Genomic DNA, 23,490 nt, shown 5'->3' with positions numbered 1-23,490 from the left:
TGCTAGAAAACCCAGAATCAAAGAGGACACCAGCATTGGACATGAATTAATGGCATGCATGTTTGTGTCCCAACCTTTGCTTAAGTTTTATATCATGATCTTATCTTTAATTTTCTGATATCCCATTCTCCTTTGCTGTTCATATGTATATATATTTCATATATATATATTTATAAACCAACTCAAATCTTTTTTGAAAGGAAGTTGTAGAAAATAAATTAAAAGGTAACTAGAACATTTAGACTGTTATTTTAAAACAATTCTCTTCTTACTTCCTCTCTATTCCCACCAGTACTAACCTAGTCAAGGAAAACAGACAAGATGTTTTGTTAGGGTATCTTTGATGTTAGGATTCTGTATCTATCTTTTCTCCCTATTTTCACAAACATAATCGTTAAGTCAACAGAACTTACCAGGTAGACAATATGAAGATCATTCTCTAAAACAAAGCCCTTCATTGCTCTTTGCAGGTCAGCAAAAATATCTAAAGTATCAGCTGGAGAAAGTGAAGAAGAAAGAGTAGCCGAACCAAGATGTGTTGGATGATACACCTTTCCTGGTTTAGGGTTAAGGTGAAGAAAGAGAGGAACATTCAAAATAAAACAAAACAAAATACTATCTTTCTGTATTCCAAAGCTAACCCTTTCAGCGGATAAATTTTACAAATAATACCTTATCCAGTGCATGAAAATGTATGAGCAGGCTCTATAATAATTGTCTGAAGTTGCTAAATACAATACTGATTTACTAAAAATGAGTTGATACACTGCTCAAAAAATCAATTTCCTGTTATACTACATGAAAAGACAATTTCCATTTACTGAGCAGTCATACACTCACCAAAGATGAAAAAGTGAGTAAATTGCAACTGAGAAGTCACACTTACCTTCTGTTCCATCACTGGCTTCTGTAATCTGGATGAATTCATTTTCTAACAGCCACATGACACAGGCCTCAATTGCTTCAACCTGAGCAGACTCTTGATTTTTCTGAATTTCTTGCTTCCCTTCCTTCATACTTGCAGCCAAAAACGTACAGTCAGCGTAAGTATGCATATCTTGTGATGTACTTGCCACTCCACCAACTATTATCTGAAAGAAAATATTTGAAAAATTCTGTAACTTTTTACTAAAACATGCAGCCCTCTGGATAAAAGAAAGAAAGCGATTCCATTCTCATTTTTTAAAATTTTCTTAGAATGGTTCAGGCATGGTGGCTCACGCCTGTAATCCCAGCACTTTGGTAGACCGAGGCAGGCAGATCACAAGGTCAGGAGTTCAAGACAAGTTTGGCCAACATGGTGAAACCTTGTTACTGCTAAAAACAAAAAAATTAGCCAGGCGTGGTGGCGTTCGCCTGTAATCTCAGTACTCAAGAGGCTGAGGCAGGAGAATCGCTTGAACCTGGGAGGTGGAGGTTGTGGTGAGCCAAGATCAAGCCACTGCACTCCAGCCTGAGGGCAACAAAGCGAGACTACATCTCAAAAAAAAAACAGAAGTTTTTAGAATCTTAATGTAGAGATCATTTATTAACTCTTCCGTCAGCAGTCACTGTAACTGTTGAACACCTAATGACAACAGAAAAGTTCTCCTTAAAGTAGATAAAATATTTTCTTGTAAAGAAAAATAAATGAAGCATTAAATCCATCTGAAATTTTAGGTGACAGGGCGAGACTCCATCTCAAAAAAAACCAAAAACATAAAGCACCAGGCGCAGTGGCCAGTAATCCTAGCACTTTAAGAGACCAAGGAAGGAGATCACCTGAGGTCAGGAGTTCAAGACCAGCGTGGCCAACATGGTGAAACCCTGTCTCTACTAAAAGTACAAAAATTAGCCGGAGACGGTGGTGTGCACTTGTAATCCCAGCTACTTGGGTGGCTGAGGCAGGAGAATCACTTGAACCTGGGAGAAGGACGTTGCAGTGAGCTGAGATCATGCCATTTCACTCCAGCCTGGACAACAGAGACTCTATCTCAAAAAAACCAAAAACAAAACAAAACAAAAACTAGAAAAACCCATAAAGCTAAGATTTTCATATACTAATATTTTACCACTTTAATTTAGGCATAAAAGAGCAAATGGTAATATAGTAACCTCTTTTACCTCCAGAATAGCTCGTATCATGCTGGCAGTTACTTCTTCTCCTTCTCGTCTTTGCAGACAGCTGCAAACAGGCTTTAGAGATCCCTGAAGGAGAGCTATGCCTTTTGATTTCTCAGAGTTCTTACAAATTAAGATACTCTCACCTATAACCGAAAGACATGCATTTGCAAAATCCCAGTATAGTTCTGTAAGATATCAGCTAAAGAAATTTTAAGTTGCCTTACTTATTTAAAAGGAGACAAGAGATGATAGCGGTTGTTATACTGATAAAATTATGGCTATTTTTATTTTCTGAACTTTGCACAGAAGGGGATCAGAATATGCTACTCCCAAATATGCCACTAGAGTAATGATTATTTTGAGCTGAAGGCCACTGGGAAGCAGCAAACACAGAAAGAACTCTGTCCTCTCCCTATCTGCCTAAAAGCAAGAATGAATTTTCCCCTTTGTGATGAAATTTCCCCTTCCCTCTCCCATACAGGACAACAACCCTTATCACTGGAGACAGTTCAGCACTGAGATGGGTCTGCACAGACAAATTCTACTAAAATAACTTCTATCTTCCATTAGTTCTCCCCATATATTTATCTTCTCATAATCTGTTGCCCCTAGAAGCCCAGATACCTTAACCTTTTTGTCAATTCTCCACAATTTACTGCCCATTGTTAAAATGTTACGTAAAATTCCAGGTTTAACAGTTTCTCAGGTTTTCAGTCCTTTTCTATAATGGCTTCCAAGCACATAAAAATTAAAATACTAACGCCGGGCGCGGTGGCTCAAGCCTGTAATCCTAGCACTTTGGGAGGCTGAGGCGGGTGGATCACGAGGTCAAGAGATCGAGACCATCCTGGTCGACATGGTGAAACCCCGTCTCTACTAAAAATACTAAAAATTAGCTGGGCATGGTGGTGCGTGCCTGTAATCCCAGCTACTCAGGAGGCTGAGACAGGAGAATTGCCTGAACCCAGGAGGCGGAGGTTGCGGTGAGCCAAGATCGCGCCATTGCACTCCAGCCTGGGTAACAAGAGCGAAACTCCGTCTCAAAAAAAAAAAAAAAAAAAAAAAAAAATTAAAATACTAGCATCAAATTAAGTTTATACGCCTTTTCTCCTGTTAATCTTTCTGTTAATTTAATTAGCAGGTCCCAACTGCAGAACCTAAGAAAGTAGAGAAGTCTTTTTCTTCCCCTACAGGATTAACCATTATTATTGAATAATGAAGTAATTAATAGAGGTACTTTCAAACCTGTAAAGTAAAATGCAAATGTAAAGTTTTACTAGTTAAAGATGATAAAATAAATTCAAATACTTGTAGATACCTAAAATTTATTACAACATTTACTAATCTAAATGCTTTATTGTGACAATCAAGTGAACACACATGAAAGCACTTATATGTTAAAACCATATGCAAGTATATGATTTGAATAAATACAAACTGTTATTGCAACAATTATGACTAGAAAGAATAATAACTTTTCTTCAAAAATGAATCCAATACTGCGGAAAACAGGTAAGAGGTTAAAAAAGCCAAACGAAGGACACTTTTTAAAAAATAAAAACAAAACTGGCACAGTGTTGAATGTACTCACTACCCCAGGCAAAGAGAAGGTATAGATTATGCTTTCCAACTGCCACACTGAGAATCAAGATAGGATAAAGGGAATATAAATTCGATGATAACTGGCTATTTATCCCAGAAAGGATTATAAAGATAGGCACCATTGAAAAAGTGAAACAAGACATCAGCAAGATGGTGGAACAGGAGGCTTTAGTACCTTCCTCCCCAGAAGCTTGAACTAGCTTCTATCTGCAGACAAGAACACCTTTGTGAAAACAAAACTGCTTGGTGCAGTGGCTCGTGCCTGTAATCGCAACACTTTGGGAGGCCGAAACAGGTGGATCACCTGAGATCAGGAGTTTGAGACCAGCCTTGCCAACATGGTGAAACCCCATCACTACTAAAAATACAAAATTTAGCGGGGCATGGTGGCAGATGCCTGCAATCCCAGCTACTCAGGAGGCTGAGGCCCGAGAACAGCTCGAACCCAGGAGGTAGTGATTGCAGTGAGCCTACACTGGGCTGCTGCACTCCATCAGTCTGAGCAACAAGAGCAAAATTTCATCTCAAAAAAAATAAAATAAATAAAAATTAAAATTAAAAAAGGCCATGAACAGTGGCTCACACCTGTAATCCCAGAACTGTGAAAGGCTTAAGGTGGGTGGATCACCTGAGATCAGGAGTTCGAGACCAAACAGACCAACACGGTGAAACCCTGTCTCTACTAAAAATACAAAATAAACCAGGTGTAGTGGCACATGCCTGTAATCCCAACAACTTGAGAGGCTAAGGCAGGAGTAAGGCAGAGGCTTAACTCAGGAGGCAGAGGCTGCAGTAAGCCGAGATTGTGCCATGTACTCTACCTGGGCAACAAGAGTGAAACTCCGTGTCAAAAAACAAAAAATGAATAACAACCAAACCCTCCCTCACCCAAAACTTGGGAATAAGTCCCAAATTTCTGCATGGACTACAAAATCAAATAAAATTTTCAAGATATTTAAGAGAAACTATCTCACTTTGACTGCATCACCCCTTGCACTCCCCCAAGTCAGCATAGTACCACACAGAAAGGAATCCCCAGGACTCCCAGCTTCCACAGTGGAAAAAGAGAACCAGAGGCAAACACATAGCTTTCTTAGCATTCCAAGAGGCTTCCCAAGAAGCCAGCTCCAGTCTCACCTCACAGAGAACACCCTGGGTAACAGCACAGCTAGATCACCTCGGACCAGGCAGAAGCAAAGCAAGGAGGCAGAGCTCACGTCCACCAGCATGCCGACCTTGGTGGTAGCTCTGTGTACCTGCCAGCGGTGGTGCCCAATCAGAGATACCAGCCAACAGTATAGCCCACCACAAAGTCGAGCTGATCACTTCCAGAAGTGGTAGGAAATTCCACCTGGTTTGAATCTTTAGGTAGCCATCCTACAGGACCAGCCTCAAAGCTCATGACAAACCCTGCCCAGGAAGGGAGCTGATCATCACAGTGTATTTTAGAAAGCAGCAGGGGGAGTTACCCCAAACCTGGGATTTTAAACAGTGCTCCGCTCAGCCTCAAGAACCTGTCCCAGGTGGAAGATGCCTAACATAGTGTATTTTTGCAAATTGCAGAGACTAGTTCTGCCACAGATGGAATAGCCCTCGGTTCAGTCTCAAAGCCCACTCTAAGGTCCTACCTAGGCAGGGAGGCAGACCTCAGATGTGCATTTATTATTTTATTTTTAGAGGTGGGATCTCTGTCACTCACACTGGACTGTGGTGGCATGATCATAACCCACTGAAGCCTCAAACTCCCAGGTTCAAGTAATCCTCCCATCTCAGCCTCCCAAGTCTCTGGGATTACAGGCACGAGCCACCATGCTCAATCATGCATTTCCCCTGAGCATTGCAGCTGGTCCAGAACAGCAACTCCGCCTAACCTCACGGCCCAGCCTGCAACACTGTCCAAGTGCAGATCTCACATAGGGATACACCCTGCAGCCCAGGAACTCTGCCTGATTACACAGGTCAGCTAGTGGGTTCACCTGAAAGCAGGGCCCAGGCAGCAGTCCCATTCAGACTCAGAACAAAGGCAGCAGCCCAACTATTTACAGAACCCAAAGGCAAGCTTTGCCTCCTCAAAGCTGCTACCAGTTGGCTTATTCAGAATCAAAAGCTAGACAAGTGAAGTTCTGTCCCTGCAAAAGAACACCTATACAAGCCAAAGAGGTAGCTGTCCTCTCAAATGTGCAGATACCAACACAGGAACACAGATCACAAAGAACCAGGAAACCAAGATACCTTCGAAAGAAACTAACAAAGCTCCAACAATGAACCCTAAAGAAATGAAGATCTGTGAAATGAGAAAGAATACCGAATAATTCTCTATAAAAAGTCCAATGAATTACAAGGATATATGGATAAAAAAATAAATAAAATTTGGAAAACAATACACAAAATAAGAAGTTTGACAAAGAATAGAAACAATAAAAACAAAAGAGAAATCCTAGAGATGAAGAATACAATGACTGAAGTGAAAAACGCAATCAAAGCTTTAGTAGAGGCTCAATCAAGCAGAAGAAAGAGAGACCAGAGAGCTGGAGGATGGGGATGGCCAAAGAGTACAGTGTTTCAGTTAGAAAGAATAAATGCTAAGTATTTGGGGGTGATGGTATGTTAATTGACTTAATTCCATCATTCTGTATTGCATACATATAGTATCAACCTGTACCTCATAAATATATACAATCATAATTTGTCAATATCCAATTTAAAAAATATCACATGACTGTAACCCCTGGCTCTTGCAATGGTTACAAAACAGCCCAGCTTAACGAAACACACACACACATATAAGTTACCTAGAAAATGAATCAACTTGGCCAGGCGCGGTGGCTCAAGCCTGTAATCCCAGCACTTTGGGAGGCCGAGGCGGGTGGATCATGAGGTCGACAGATCGAGACCATCCTGGTCAACATGGTGAAACCCCATCTTTACTAAAAATACAAAAAATTAGCTGGGCATGGTGACTCGTGCCTGTAATCCCAGCTACTCAGGAGGCTGAGGCAGGAGAATTGCCTGAACCCAGGAGGCGGAGGTTGCAGTGAGCCAGATTGCGCCATTGCACTCCAGCCTGGGTAACAAGAGCAAAACTCTGTCTCAAAAAAAAAAAAAAAAAAAAAAAGAAAGAAAAAAAAAAGAAAATGAATCAACTAGCATTAGCAGCAAGATAACAAGCCACTGTGGGCTGCTTAAAGGTCTTCCAGGCTTTGATTCTTCAACAAAACAAACTAACCTTTTTCTGAATGGGCAAGGTTTATGAAATGTCCAAATGAACGTCAGTATATACATACAGGTTCCTGCAACCACCTGTCTGGGAGGTCTCATCCACATCACAAGAGGGAGTTGAAATTATTTAGAATCAAATAATTTATTACTGCTGAACTTGCAAATTGCTATTCTGGCACAATGTACCATCATCCTACACTGGAAGCTTCTATGTAGTCTATGGGAAGATTAAAGTGTTATCTAAATAAAACACCGTGTGTTGTCCAGGAAATATTAATATCACTTATAAAGTGCACAGAATTTACAATGATGCTACACAATACAAAAAGCATGACCAAGTATTTAAATCTCCACAGTCACTATAAAACACCATATTCCTACATTCCTCACTAGCTTGAAGTTAGGAGCAAGTCATATGGCATCCTGAAATACAATGATATGCAAGGTCAAAAGCTTGGAAGTCTTCAAGACCTCAGAAATGAACTAATTACAATATATTTTAGTTCTGCTTGAATGTTGTGATTTAAGACTTGATCATTAGCCCAGGGCAGTGACTTTCCAATTTTTCTTTCCCATAATAAACACAAGCTAAGAACATAGAAAAGCAAATAAGATCTTATCTTATTTCTCTTTATCTTCTATGTTAACTAAAAGACCCTCTGTCCCTGAAAGAAGAATATCTGAGTAAAATGAACTTATACTCCATTCCCCAGAGTATGAGTCCACTGAGAATTGGGGATGGGCAGAGGTAGGCAAATAGGAATGGGAAGGAAGAGTCTCACTCTCTTCCTCCAACGCTTCTTAAGCATGTACAGGTCATCTGCATATTTTGTAGGTAAAGTAAGAGAGAAACAGGATAAACTGCTCTGATGTCAGTTGTAGGAAAAATCTAACAAATTAGAAGGTTTTTTAAAAAATCATCAAGATTTTCAGGGCTTAAAAGAAAGGCAGACCAATGCCCTTCGGGGATTATAAATGGGTCACTTATTACTGGGGCTGAGACTGAAAGCTGTTCCAATAGCCATCAGTGTCTTCTTTCTTCCTTAAGTATTAGTTGGGTGCACGGCCACCTGGGCTAAAGATTGTATTTCCCAGCCTCTCTTACAGTTGGGGAATGTAACCATGTGAATGAGTGGCCTTAAAAGGCAGGATGTGTTCTTTGCTTTCTCATCTCCGCTTCCTGAGGGCTGAAATGCAGATGTGATGAGAGAGACTGGACTAGCCAACTTAATACTGAGGATAGAAACTATATTGCTGAAAATGTTAAAACAAAGTAGAAGACTAGGTCTCTGACACACTACAGCCATCACATAAGGCCTAGATTACTTACAATTTTGCTGTTACGTGAGAAAGAAATCTTGTTAAACACCTATTGTATTAGTTTTTGTTATAGCAGTGAATTTATATTCTAACTAACCCAGTTACCAATAAATTATGGTCAATGTTTGGTATTTGTGGTAGTCACGTTCTACAAAGTTGCCACAAACACAGAATACTGATTATTCTGCCAAGGAACATAGATGATTAGTTTTCTGCAAGTCTCTAGTAAAAACATTTTCATCACTTAATCAATACAAAACCTTGTTTCATGCATGTTTTTGTATAAAGACATCTTATTTAATATATGTAGTTGTTTATATTGAGCTCTAGCCAATGGCATTATAACTCATGCCTAAAGAAAGCTTATCACATATTTTCTCTATAAGGCACAGCACAGCCTTAATGCACTAGGAGCATTAGACAGCATTTCATACTTTGCTTAGGAGGTCATGTTAACAGCGAAATCATCGGCTAAAAGCACAAAAATGTGGCACTAACTAGCCCATTAAAAGCAAGCTTGTTCACAGTATAAGAGCTGAATCAAGAAGGCAGAGCTTTGGCTTGTTCAATTGTAACAGGTAAAGTGTGCTTGGAAAGACACCAATTTTCCACAGATCTGCACATCCCTGCAAAAGCCCCAGAGGTATTAATTTCGGGATTCTGAATAAATTCTGTTAAGTGGGAAAATTCAAATATGGAATCCATGAATAATGATAATTGACGTATTTGGGGACTTGATGTGACAAGTCAGTTTATTCTAAAAGTTACTTCCTCAATGTACTACCTGGCCTCCTGTGCCCAAAATATCCATTTCCCATCCACTTTCCTTATTCTCCTGGATTACCTAATTTCTCTTCAATAGCCACAAAACTGGTTACCTGGTTTTTTTTTTTTTTCTGATATACCTAATAAAATACTGGTGTCAATTATGTCCTAGAGTAGAAAAACACAGTGACAGGGAATGTTCCTCCCATGGTTCTTTAATGTTAGATGGCTAATGAGTTAGTTATAAATATAATGATACAGCATATTAGAAATAAAATTTGCTGCCATTTTGACATTCAAACAGACCTCTTCCTCACTACTTAAGATAAAACTTTTGTTTGGATTGCCAGCAATAAAACCATAACATGCTGGTACGAGGTAAGAAAATGAAAAGGTGTTTTTTCAGAGCCAGTACCAATTTAGAGAAAAAAGATGGGATGCCAAGTTCCTATTCCCAAAGTGTGAGGGTGCTTCGCACCATCCTTGTCTGATTTCTAAGACTAGTCACCTAAGTAGAACTAACCTATGTGAAAATTAATTAGTGCTAAAGAGTAGACTATACTTGGAAATTAAAAATCATCTTCCAGCTAAGTAATAAGAAGTCATCTTGATTTACGTAATACTAAATCATTTTATTGTATAGAATACAAAAGAAAATCTTAATTTAACATTTGTAGAAAATCAACAGTTGATGATATATGAAAATTATAACTCATACTCACTATAAATATTAAGTGAATAAAAAATGATGACATTAGTGCATTGGATAATAAAGAAATACAGTATGATGAGAAACCGGTTGCCAGGCACCAGTCAAATTCCAAGTAGACACTGTCCTTTAGCAATGCCGCCAGATTTAAATTCAAACTCACTTACCTATGGTATCTACTCCTTTCCTGCCAGCACGACCAACCATCTGCTTATAAGTAAGAATATCTAGAGGTCGACCACCGAAAATAGGAGTTCGAATAATCACACGACGTGCAGGTAAATTCACCCCAGAAGAAAGAGTAGAAGTTGCTGCCAAGACCCGAATGAGACCTTGACGAAAGGCTCCTTCAATGATATCCCTCTCCTCAAAAGTAAGACCTAAAAAAAGGGTTTCATGTATTTACAGATATATAATGAAAATGTTGTTCTTGATCATTCACAAATGGATTTGAGAGTCTGCTTCAAGCCTCTGAAGATTTCTGAAACTACTGCTATGACTGTTGACAAAGGAGTCATCACAGTCTACCTCTTTAAGAGTATAATCTGGCCGAGTGTGGTGGCTCATGCCTGTAATCCCAGCACTTTGGGACGCCGAGCCAGGTGGATCACTTGTGGTCAGAGGTTCAAGGCCAGCCTGGCCAACATGGTGAAAACCCTTCTCTACTAAAAATATAAAAAATTAGCTGTGCACGGTGGTGGGTGCCTGTAATCCCAGCTAAACTTGAGTGGGAAGTGGAGGTTACAGTGAGCTGAGATCACACCACTGTACTCCAGCCTGGGCAATAGAGTGAGACTCAGTCTAAAACAACAACAACAACAACAACAGAGTATAATCTGCTGCCCCTAGTATACCTCTATCTTATTGTATAGAGCAGGGGTCTACAAACTTTTCCTGTTCCTATGGAACAGCAGATCTCTGTTGCAACTATTCGACCCTGCCACTGTGACATGAAAGCAGCAGGAGAACAAATGGGCATGGATGTGTTCCAATAAAACTTTATTTACCAAAATATATGGTAGGATAGACTGGACCAGCAGACTACAACTTGCCAACTGCTTTTCTAGACAATGAACTCCTTGTGGGTAGGAACATGCCTTATTCACTGATATATCTTCAGGGCCTATGCATCACAGGGATCAGATACACTTCTGACATAAATATATGTGAATAAAAACATGAGTAAACAAAAAACAGTGTACAGAATATATACTTACCTGCTTCATTTTCAATTTTATTTAAAAATTAAAAGGGTTGGAGTTCTAGTTTTAAAATTAAGTGATGGGTACACCGTTGTTCACTTTTTTAGTATGCATCGTAAGTTATATACAATGTAAATTTCATGTGTGTGTATAAATAGTAGTTTCCCCCATCTGTGGTTTTGCTTTCCACAGTTTCAGCTGCCCAAAGTCAAATATATAAAGAGGAAAATTCCAGAAATAAGCAACTCATAAGTTATAAATTGCATGCTGTTTAAAACAGGACATGAATTATCCCTTTATTCAGTGTATCCATGCTGTATACACTAGCTGCACTATACAATGTGACTATATAGGAAAGAACGTAGTATATAGAGGGTTTGGTACTATCCGTGGTTTTAAACATTCACTGAGGATATTGGAACATATTCCCCACAAAGAAGGACGACTATACACCAGTTATATAAATATATATACCCCCATACACACCTACATTTCAAATGCATTGAAAATTTTTAACATGTTATGAAAAAACATCATATGTAGGGTTTGTACTATCCATGGTTTCAGATATCCACTGGTGGTCTTCAGTGGACAAGGGGAGACCACTATATACAAATAAGTAAACTGAAGCATGTTTATTTTACTCTTGTTTAATCTGTCATACAATTTCACTCTGTCCCCGAGGCTGGAGTACAATGGCATGATCTCAACTCACTGCAACCACCACTTCCCAGGTTCAAGCAATTCTTCCTGCTTCAGCCTCTCGAGGAGCTGGAATTACAGGTGCCTGCCAGAACACCTATCTAATTTTTCTATTTTTAGTAGAGACAGGGTTTTGCCATGTTGGCCAGGCTGGTCTTGAACTCCTGACCTCAGGTGACCAACTTGCTTTGGCCTCCCAGAGTGCTGGGATCACAGGCATGAGCCACCATGCCCAGCCCACACAATTACTTTTTTGTTTTTTTTGAGATGGAGTCTCTCCCTGTCTCCCAGGCTGGAATGCAGTGGTGCCACGCCTGGCCCACACAATTTCTTAAAAAGAAATCTAAGTATATTAAGTGTGTTTAACAAGAAATAAATGTACACAAATATAAAAGTTAAGACAGTATGAAGAATTCTGGAGGTTTCTTAATAACAGATTATAAACATGAAATACCTGCATGATGAAATGCTACTCCCCATGGTACAGTTTTCTGTAATACAGAGTCCAGTCCTGAAGGCAAACGTCTTAACTGATCCATCACTTCCAGGAGGTCTTTTTGTTCCCGAATTACTGGTGGGAATTCTGAGGATATCACCAATCCTGTCACAAAAAAATTATCAACACTGTTCACTTTTAGCTCAGGCTCTTTAAATGGTATCTGTCTAAATCATACTAGAGCTTAATAACAGGGAAATGGTTCTGAAACTGCAATATACTATAATCCCCTGGAGATCTTTTAAAAATACTGATGCCTGGTTCTTAATCCTGGACATTGTTATGTCATTGGTGTGGGATGTGACCTGGGCATGAAGAATTTTTTTTTTTTTTTTTTTTTTGAGATGGAGTTTCGCTGTTGTTACCCAGGCTGGAGTGCAATGGCACGATCTTGGCTCACCGCAACCTCCGCCTCCTGGGTTCAAGCAATTCTCCTGCCTCAGCCTCCCGAGTAGCTGGGACTACAGGCGTGCACCACCATGCCCAGCTAATTTTTGTAATTTTAGTAGAGACGGGGTTTCACCTTGCTGACCAAGATGGTCTCGATCTCTTGACCTCGTGATCCACCTGCCTCGGTCTCCCAAAGTGCTGGGATTATAACCGTGAGCCACCGCGCTCGGCCCGGGCATGAAGAATTTTTAAATCTCCCCAGGCAATTCTAAGGTGCACCAAAGTCTAGGAAACTCTAAAGGTAAGACCAAGCCCACAGGCGGGGAATCAAAGGAAACTGCTGAAGGAAGTACAATATCATGGATACTGATTACCACTCAAAACCCCAAAATCAAAACCTTGCTCAAGGTGTATACCACCAACCAGCAGTATCAGCATCAGAGGGTCTCACCAATCCTGTCACAAAAAAGCCTACTCCTCTGTGAAATTATTCTAGCCTCTTTGGCACTAATCTGGTAGTTAATTACATACTACCCTCTTTTTTTTTGTCCCTATATGTAAACTTCTCCCCCAGTAAGAGCTTAACATTGTTTTGAGACAGGATCTCACTCTGTCACCCAGGCAGAATCACGTGTGTGTACAATGGCATAGTCACGGCTCACAGCAGCCTCGACTTACTGGGCTCAAGCAATCCTCCCACCTCAGTCTCCTGGTTAGCTAGGACCAGACCCACATGCCACTATGCCCAGCTAGTATTTTTTTTTTTTTCACTTGTAGAGATACGGTCTCTTATGTTACCCAGGCTGGTCTCAAACTCCTGGGCTTAAGCAATCATCCCACCTTGGCCTCCCAAAGTGCTGAGATTACAGGCATGAGCCACCACCCAGCCTTAACTTTCTTAAATGTAGTAAAAGCTTTACATACTTACATGTTGTGTTAAAAAACTTCCCAGACTTCTGAATTTTTGAACTTGTAAAAGTTTTCATAAAAAGTAAATATTGGGCTGGGCATGGTGGCTCATACCTGTAATCCCAGCACTTTGGGAGGCCAAAGTGGGCAGATCACTTGAATCCAGGAGTTTGAGACCAGTCTGGGAAATGTGGCAAAATCCCATCTCTTAAAAAAAAAATACAAACAAATTAGCCAGGCACGGTGGCATGCACCTATAGTCCCAGCTACTCAGGAGGCTCAGGTGGGAGGATCACTTGAGTCCATGAGGTTAGAGATTGCAGTGAGCTGAGATCCTGCCACTGCATCCCATCCTGGACAACAAAGTGAGACCCTGTCTCAAAAAGAGAACAAAGGAAAAAAATGTATTTTTTAGAATTTTCAGTGGAAAATAACAGAAATATGTATAAATATATATGACAAACAAAAACATGTGTAAATGAAAAACAGTGTATAGAATATACACTTATCTGTCTCATTTTCAATTTTATTTAAAAAATATAAAGGCCTGGGGTTCTAGTTTTAAATTAAGTGGTGGTTACACAGGTGTTCTTTTTTTTAGTATGCATCATAAGTTATATACAATGTAAATTTTGCATGTGTGTATATAGCAGTTTCTCCACTATCTACGATATGTTGGGCAGGCTTCTCTCAAACTCCTGACCTCATGATCCGCCTGCCTCAGCCTCCCAAAGTGCTGGGATTACAGGCATGAGCCACCACGCCTGGCTGGTGTGTGTGATTCTTTTCAATTACACGTTCCTTTGGAAACATAAAGATATGGTTATTTTCCCCAAAGAAATGTCTACATGTAAAGTTTTGCATACAATTTAGGGGCTCCAAAGATCAAACTCTCAAAGTCCATGGATCCTGGATAAAGAACTTTAATATATATCCAGTATTTTAAAAATCTAAAGTTGATTAGTCTAAGCGTTGTGTGTATATACATAGTCTATACTAAGGATGGAATATGATTAGAATCTACCCATCTGACAAAGCGCTACTAACCAGAGTCTCCAAAGAACTTAAATTTACAAGAAAAAAAAAAAAACCAATCCCATCAAAAAGTGGTGAAGGATATGAAGACACTGCTCAAAAGATGACATTTATACAGCCAACAAACATGAAAAAAAGCTCATCATCATCTGTCATTAGAGAAATGCAAATCAAAACCACATTGAGATACCATTTCATGCCAGTTAGAATGGTGATCATTAAAAAATCAGGAGACAGTAGATGCTGGACAGGATGTGGAGAAAGACGAACGCTTTTACACTGTTGGTGAGAGTGCAAATTAGTTCAACCATTGTGGAAGACAGTGTAACAATTCCTCAAGGACCTAGAAATAGAAATACCATTTGACCCAGTAATCCCATTACTGGGTATATACCCAAAGGAGTATATACAACATTCTATTATAATGACACGTGCATAGGTATATTTATTGCATCACTGTTCACAATAGCAAAGACTTGGAACCAACCCAAATGCCCATTAATGATAGACTGGATAAAGAAAATGTGGCACATATACACCATGGAATACTATGCAGCCATAAAAAAAGATGAGTTCATGTCCTTTGCAGGGACACAGATGAAGCTGGAAACCATCATCCTCAGCAAACTGACACAAAAAACAGAAAACCCAACACTGCATGTTGTCACTCATAAGTGAGTGTTGAACAATGAGAACAGATGGACACAGGGAGGGGAACATCACATAGTGGGGCCTGTCAGGGGCTAGCGGGGATAGGGGAGTGATAGCACGAGTGGAGGGACTGGGAAGGGATAACAGGAGAAATACCTAATGTAGATGACGAGGGGATGGATGCAGCAAACCACCATGGCACGTGTATACCTATGTAACAAACCTGCACATTCTGCACATGTACCCCAGAACTTAAAGTATAATAATAATAAAAAAAAACCTAAAAAAAATTAAAATCTCAAAAGCACAGTTTGATAAAAAGAGTACCACCTAGTGGGCAGGCAGTGGCAATGATGAACAAGAGCCATGTTTTTGCTAATATAACCACTACCGTTACTTTCAAGCAAACATACTAAGCATGAAGGCTTTCCTTTCCATCCACAACTCACCCTCAGCTTGATGATGTAGATTATAAAACTCTCGAGCAATGATATCTGCCAGCTTCTCACACCATTTCTTTGATGGACAAAAAAGTAATACTGAATGGTTATCACGAATTGTCTCGTAACATAAACTAACAACATGGTCCTCATCTCCCTAAAAAGGAAAGATAAATAACCAGTTCAGTGGTACTGTCAACAGATTCTCACATCAGTTTAAAAGCCCTCATTTTCCTTTCTGGGGAAGCTGTTTCTTCTAGAAGGCATAATAAAAATCAGTTACAAAGTCAATATCAAAAGAAAAAAGAAGAAAAAAAATGAACTCCTTATGATGCAAGTAAAGGAAACACTTTCTATTCATTCAGCTAATATTTACTGAGCTACAACCCTCAGGCAATGGGGATACAAAACTGAGTAAAAAGAAAGTCAAGATCCTAGTAGTCCGGGGGGTTCTAGTCTCACGGAGAGACACATTAAACTATGGATGTCCCAACTTACAATGGTTGGACTTTACCATTTTTTAAATTTTACAATGGTGCAAAAGCAGTATGCATTCAATAGAAACCATATTTTGAGTGCTTATACAACTCTGCTATTTTTCACTCTCAGCACAGTATTCATTAAATTACAAGATATTAAACACTTTATTATAAGACAGGTTTTGTACCAGATGATTTTGCCAAACTATAAGCTAACGTAAATGTTCTGAGCACATTTAAGGTAGACTATTCAGTAAATTAGATGTATTAAATACATCACGGTAAGGCAGGATATTCAGTAAATTAGATGTATTAAACACATGTTCAATTTACAGTGAATTTATCAGGATATAACCCCATCATAAGTCGAAGACAATCTGTACTAAATAAATATAAAACATGATAATATATACTATTAAAAGAGTTTTGCCAGGTTCAGTGTCTCACGTCTGTAATCCCAGCACTTTGGGAGGCCAAGGTAGGCAGACCGCAAGGTCAGGAGTTCGAGACCAGCCTGGCCAACATAGTAAAACCCCATCTCTACTAAAAATACAAAAAATTAGCCAGGCATGGTGGTGAGCACCTGTAACCCCAGCTACTTGGCAGACAGAGGCAGGAGAATCGCTTGAACCCAGGAGATGGAAGCTGTAGTGAGCAGAGATCGTGCCATTGCACTCAAGCCTGGGTGACAGAGCAATACTCATCTCAAAATAAATAAATAAAGGAGGGGTGGCCCTGCAAATTATCCATACCGGAAGTATGTCAATGTGTTTATTAATAACTGGATTAATTCATCCATCTACTCACTCATTAAACAAATATTTACTATACGTCAAATACTGATTTAGGTACTGGGGATGGAGCAGCCAACAAAGCACAAAAAAAGTTCCACCCTCATAATGTTTCTACTCCAGTAGGAAGAGACAGATAATAACAAGAACAAGGTAAGTAAAACACATAGTATGTCTGGTTTTGAAAAGTGCTAAGGGAAAAGAAATAGAGATCGTGTAAGGGAGAACACTATAATTTAGACAAGGTGGCCTGGGAAGGTCTGAGACAGTGACATTTCAGTAAAAGTCTAAAGGTGAAAGAATAAACCACACTGATGACCCTAAGGGGAAAGCATTCTAGAAAAAGAGAATCTGAGGTAGGAAATCCTTGGAATATTTTAAAAAAACAGCAAAGAGGCCAGTATGAAGGAAGTGACAGGGACCATAGTAGATAGAGTCAGAGCACTAAGACGGTGAGGGTGTAAATCACGTAGGCCTCATAGACCACTATGAAGACACTGGCTTTTATTCTAAATGAAACAGAAAGCCATTTCAAGTTTCTGAGAAGAAGGATAACACGATCTGATGCTCATTTTAAATGGATCACTAGCTCCTGATGTAAGCATACAATGAAAGGGACAAGGTCAGAAGCAGAGGGAACAATTAGGAAATGTTTCAATAATCCAGGTAAGAAGTGTAAGTGGTTCAAAAGGGTAGAGGCACAGACATGGTAAAAGAAGAAAAAAATTAACAGAAGAGTAAATGAATGTGTTCACACATAAATGTACTGAAGCAACCAAGGCATAGCCAGGCGAAATATGGGGCACAGAGCAAACCAAGTAAGAGTCAACAGCAAGCAAGCAGAAGCTACAAATGCGTACCTAGGAAGTTAGTGAACATACAAATTTAGTCCTATTCCCAGTTCTAAAATGACCTTTAGCTGCTTCAGTACTAAAGGCACAACTCTGCATAAAAACAGCAGATGCCTCACTCCACCAATGTAAATGAGTCAGTTCTTTAACCTTAGGATTGAAGTGTATTTGGGAGTATGGCAGGGTACTCATTTACCAAGTGCTTTCTAGATGCCAGATAACTTTTAAAAATCACATTTAGTTCTCACAATATTCAAAATAATATTATAATATCCTATTCTACAGGTGAAGATACAAGATTCACATAGGTTTTGTGATTTAACCAATATCACAGCCGTATCAACTATCTCTATCAGAGGTAGACAGATCAGACTGCAAAAATAATATTCTTTTCACTCCACTATTATACCTACCATTTAAAAAAAGTTGATCTTCCACACTAGCAGTTAGTGTAAACTAAACCATAAGAAAATCTTTTCCTAGTAAAAAGAAAAAGCTACAAAATGAGTTATTTTTTAAAAATGTTTCTATTATATATCAGGAAACATTTATTTATTTAAATTAAAGGTACAACTACATTTCCTCGCTTACCACCACCACCCATATTTTTCTTTTTTTCTCAGATGGAGTCTCACTCTGTTGCCCGGGCTGGAGCACAGTGGCATGATCTCCGCTTACTGCAGCCTCTGCCTCCTATGTTCGTTCAAGCAATTCTCCTGCCTCAGTGTCCCAAGTAGCTGGGATTACAGGTGCCTATCACCACACCCAGCTAATTTTTATATTTTGAGTAGGGACAGGGTTTCATCATGTTGACCAGGATGGTCTCGAACACCTAATCTCAAGTGATCCAGCTGCCTCGGCCTCCCAAGGTGTTGGGATTACAGACATCAGCCACCATGCCCAGCTTACTACCAATTCTTTAAGAGAAAATTAATAAGCTTAATAATTAATCCTAATGAATATGTAACTCCTAATTACATAATTCAGAAATTGTTAACAATTTGCTAGAAAATGAAATCAAACACACAGATACTAATAGTAGTGATATAAATAAATAGATTTACCTTCACTGGTAGCAGGGGTTCAAATTCCCTCACAAGTTTCATTGAAGAGTCATATATGGAATTTCCAACTTTTACTAACTCCAAAAGCGGTACAGGACGAAAGTCAGTATGGTAGAGTTCAGCATTCAACCACGAAGCCACAAGCTCCAAATTAGGAAGGGTAGCACTCATGCCAACAATTTGCACAGCATTAGACAGAGAACTGGCTAAATCTGCCTGACTGTAAAAAACAAATGAAAAGAATATTAAAAGATATATACTAAGTTAACAATTAGTATTGCTAACAATATCCTTGATTATGGCCTTTGGTACATACATACATATATTTCTTTAGGGTATATACCTAAGAATAAAACTACAAGTCACAGATTACTGAGTCACAGATTATCCCGTATTTTATTTTATTTTATTTTTTTTTTTTTGAGACGGAGTTTCGCTCTTGTTACCCAGGCTGGAGTGCGGTGGCGCAATCTCAGCTCACCGCAACCTCTGCCTCCTGGGTTCAGGCAATTCTCCTGCCTCAGCCTCCTGAGTAGCTGGGATTACAGGCACGCGCCACCATGCCCAGCTAATTTTTTGTATTTTTAGTAGAGACGGGGTTTCACCGTGTTGACCAGGATGGTCTCGATCTCCTGACCTCATGATCCACCCGCCTCAGCCTCCCAAAGTGCTGGGATTACAGGCTTGAGCCACAGCGCCCGGCTTTATCCCGTATTTTAATAGATAATGCCACATTGTTTTCCAAAGTAACACCTCCACAATCTACGCGTTTTCTGTTTTTCCACAATCTTATTACCACTTGGTATTGTCAGTCTTTTTAATGTTAGTAGTTATAGAGATTATGTGTTAGTATTTCTTTGAAGAAGTAATTCACAGTTCCCTGACAGCCGATGACACTAAGCATGAGTTCATGTGCATGAACCATTTGGATACCTTGTTTCAACAGCCTGTTTTTTTGCCCACTGATACAGTAGTGGGCAAGACAGGGTCAAGCTCTGTCACCCAGGCTGGAGTGCAATGAGGCATGATCTCGGCTCACGGTAACCTCAGCCTCCAGGGTTCAAGTGATTCTAATGCCACCTGAGTAGCTGATATCTCAGGCATGCATCATCACACCCAGACAAACTTTGTATTTTTAATAGAGACAGGGTTTTGCCATGTTGGCCAGGCTCATATCAAACTCCTGGCCTCAAGTGATCTGCCTGCCTTGGCATCCCCAAGTGCTGGGATTAAAGACATGAGGCACCCTGCTTGGCCTTTTTTCTAAGTTATTGAGATGGATAATTAAATAATTGATTCTCAATCTCTCTTCCTTAATAATATTAACATTTTATTCCATCAATTTCCTTTAAAAAAAAAAAAACCTTTTGTTACTCTTCACAAGTTTTGCTGAGACATTTTTATTACACTTTCAGTTCAAACTATTTTCGAATTTCTGTTGTGATTACTTTGACCTAAAAATGTGTCTTATAGCTAAATTCACTGTAGTTAGAAAACAAATGATATGAATCCACTAGAATATGTTAAGACTTGCTTTACAGTCCATCATATGGAAAACTTTTTGATAAATGTTTCACGTGTAACTGAAATGAACACGTATTCTGCTGTTTTGAGGTAATTGTTCAATATATATCCATTAGGTCAAATTTGCTGATTAATCATATTTTCTATATCCCAAGTGATTTAAGATGGAGACAGTTATCTGCTTGTTCTATCACAAGAGAGATGTGTTCAGTTCTCCATTAACTGAAAAGAACCTACTGAGTACCCAGCACGACTAAAAATAGACCAACACACATCGGTATTAAATTTCACAGCACTACGGCTGAAGGAAAAGTACTTCCAGTTTTGACTCTTAGACCTGGACAGTCCATGAAATAATTATGGAGGCCAGGCGCAGTAGCTCACGCCAGTAATCCTAGCACTTTGGGAGGCCAAGACGGATGGATCATCTGAGGTCAGGAATTTGAGACCAGCCTGGCCAACATGGTGAAACGCTGTCTCTACTAAAAATACAAAAATTAGCCGGATATAGCCAGGCGCGGTGGCTCAAGCCTGTAAACCCAGCACTTTGGGAGGCCGAGGCGGGTGGATCACGAGGTCAAGAGATCAAGACCATCCTGGTCAACATGGTGAAACCCCGTCTCTACTAAAAGTGCAAAAAATTAGCTGGGCGTGGTGGCACATGCCTGTAATCCCAGCTACTCAGGAGGCTGAGGCAGGAGAATTGCCTGAGCCCAGGAGGCGGAGGTTGCGGTGAGCCAAGATCGCGCCATTGCACTCCAGCCTGGGTAACAAGGGCGAAACTCCGTCTCAAAAAAAAAAAAAAAAAAAAAAAAAAAAAAAAAATTAGCCGGATGTGGTGGCAGGCACCTATAATCCCAGCTACTCAGGAGGCTGAGGCAGCAGAATCACTTGAACCCAGGAGGGGGAAGTTTCAGTGAGCCAAGATTGCTCCACTTCACTCCAGCCTGGACAAAAGTGCAAAAAAATAAATAAATAAATAAATAAATAAATAAATAAATAAATTTAAAAAAAAAGGGAAAAAGAGCAAAATTCGTCTCAAAAATTAAAAAAAAAGAAAAAAAATTATGAGGCATTTTCAGACATGCAAGTTCTCCAAAACGTTATACCTATGTGCGTTCACTGAAATAAAGTAGAAGTTCCTGGAAGATATTCCCACCAAAACGAGAAGGTAAATTAACAGACGTGGTCAAAAAATGGACAGGGGAAGGGAATCCCAAGATGATAGCTATGTAGCACATATATAGATTAACCACTTATCTAGATTGTAACAACTTGAAGGGCTTTAAGAAAATATTCAGGCCGGGCGCGGTGGCTCAAGCCTGTAATCCCAGCACTTTGGGAGGCCGAGGCGGGTGGATCACGAGGTCAAGAGATCGAGACCATCCTGGTCAACATGGTGAAACCCCGTCTCTACTAAAAATACAAAAAATTAGCTGGGCATGGTGGCGCGTGTCTGTAATCCCAGCTACTCAGGAGGCTGAGACAGGAGAATTGCCTGAACCCAGGAGGCGGAGGTTGCGGTGAGCCGAGATCGCGCCATTGCACTCCAGCCTGGGTAACAAGAGCGAAACTCCGTCTCAAAAAAAAAAAAAAAAAGAAAATATTCAAGAAGATGACTGGTAGAACAGCAAATGTGGTAGAATACACAACTAGGGAATAGGCTAGGGATACATTAGCTATAAGTATATGGAAAACCAAGCCATCAAACAAAAAAGACAGTTATTAATTTCAGAGAAAAGAAAAAGTTGTTTAGAAAAGTAATCATACTATGCTATAGTCCACTGACCAATGTCACTTATATCGTCACAATAGTGTAACACCGAATAATGATCTAAGCAAAATTATAACCTAACTCTATTTGAAGAATGGGAAGATGATGAGCGGATAAGGAGACGGCAGAGAAGGAGGGAAAAGATTGGGTAGTGGTGAGTAAAGAATTTAAAAGAAAGCAAGATCTTCATTTTTCATAGTAAAAGTCAGTATATAAAGTGTAAAATTAAAAAATTAAGTAGCCACAGTTAGAGATGCTGCTGTAAACATTTTTAAAAAGCTAGAAGAGTTGAAAGGTAGTTCTCTCTGAGAAGTGAGGGCTAAAAAAATACTATTTTTCAAAATTAGCCTGACTACTTAAATTATATATACAAATGACAAATACAGAACCAGGATTTCTAGAAATCTGTAACAAAAATGTATACACTGAAAGGGTGAGCAGTCAGAAAATTAAGAATGTTTACAAAGTAATCTAAAATCAGTTTTAATCTGAAATACTTTTCCTGTGGTTGTCAGAGACATGGTCTTGCCCTGTTGCTCTGGCTAGAGTAAAGTGGCACAATCATAGCTCATTGCAGCCTGAAACTCTTGGGCTCAAGTAATCCTCCTGCCTCAGCCTCCTGAAGAGCTGGGACTACAGGTATGTGCCATGATGCCCAGCTAATTTTTTTTTTATTATTATTTATAGAAGTGGGGTCTCACTGTGTTGCCCAGGCTGGTCTGGAACTTGGGCTCAAGTGATCCTCCCAACTCAGCCTTCCAAAGTGCTGGGATTACAGGTGTGAGCCACCATGCCTGGACTGACTTCTTCTGGAACAAAAACAAACTACTTTACATGAGTTTTTCTCAATGTGAAAAATATTACACTCCTTTAATTTATTTAACTCGTGTACTTTTCAGACACTTTTTCAACGTGGTTTGAAATCTCAGGAACTTAGTTGTTTCAAATACTCACGATGATGCTGTTTTCCGAGTAATATAGCAAATCTTGGTCAGCAAAAGTTCCAGCAGATACCCTCGGTGAGAGTCTCCCAGCATATGTAATTCATCCACAACAACCATTCCTAAAAAGATTTTCCAGATACTAGGCTTTTACAGAATCTCACATCCACATAATTTTTTCCAACTTTTATTTCACTCTATTTTATTTCCTTTATATCAACTTTTATTTTAGATTCCGGGGGTACATGTGCAGGTTTGTTACTTGGGTATTCTGTGTGATGCTAAGGTTGGGAGTACAAATGATCCCATCACCCATGTACTTAGCAATAGTACCCTATTATTAGTTAGATTTTCAACCTTTGTTCCCCTCTAGTAGTCCCCAGTTTCTGTTGTTGCCATCTTTATGTCCATGAATACTCAAAGTTTAGTTCCCACTTCCAAGTGAAAACATGTAGTACTTGGTTTTCTGTTCCTGCATTAATTGGCTTAGGATAATGGCTCCAGCTGCATCCAAACTGCTTTA

At 39.5% G+C, this 23,490-nt stretch overlaps 1 protein-coding gene across 7 annotated transcripts in view; it reads right to left on the bottom strand.

Annotated features, from left to right (window-relative positions):
- Window positions 1–23,490, bottom strand: part of POLQ (DNA polymerase theta) — a 103,626-nt gene that overhangs the window by 70,191 nt on the left and 9,945 nt on the right. For 4 of the 7 annotated variants that reach the window (XM_074404282.1, XM_074404279.1, XM_074404280.1 and 1 more), the window contains 9 exons: window positions 22,981–23,089; window positions 18,729–18,948; window positions 15,553–15,700; window positions 13,532–13,624; window positions 12,077–12,223; window positions 9,886–10,098; window positions 2,104–2,246; window positions 887–1,091; window positions 414–556 (listed from right to left, as the gene is read on the bottom strand). In XM_074404282.1, the coding sequence (XP_074260383.1) occupies window positions 414–556; window positions 887–1,091; window positions 2,104–2,246; window positions 9,886–10,098; window positions 12,077–12,223; window positions 13,532–13,624; window positions 15,553–15,700; window positions 18,729–18,948; window positions 22,981–23,089 (1,421 nt within the window). Of the gene's footprint in view, window positions 1–413; window positions 557–886; window positions 1,092–2,103; window positions 2,247–9,885; window positions 10,099–12,076; window positions 12,224–13,531; window positions 13,625–14,642; window positions 14,793–15,552; window positions 15,701–18,728; window positions 18,949–22,980; window positions 23,090–23,490 lie in introns of those variants that run through there. The other 3 variants (XM_074404285.1, XM_074404281.1, XM_074404284.1) reach the window with 2 other exon arrangements.

Source organism: Saimiri boliviensis, chromosome 8 (genome assembly GCF_048565385.1).
Source record: "Saimiri boliviensis isolate mSaiBol1 chromosome 8, mSaiBol1.pri, whole genome shotgun sequence".
Taxonomy (NCBI): domain Eukaryota; kingdom Metazoa; phylum Chordata; class Mammalia; order Primates; family Cebidae; genus Saimiri; species Saimiri boliviensis.
Note: the sequence above shows the minus strand (reverse complement) of the source record. Positions and strands in the feature narration are given on the sequence as shown.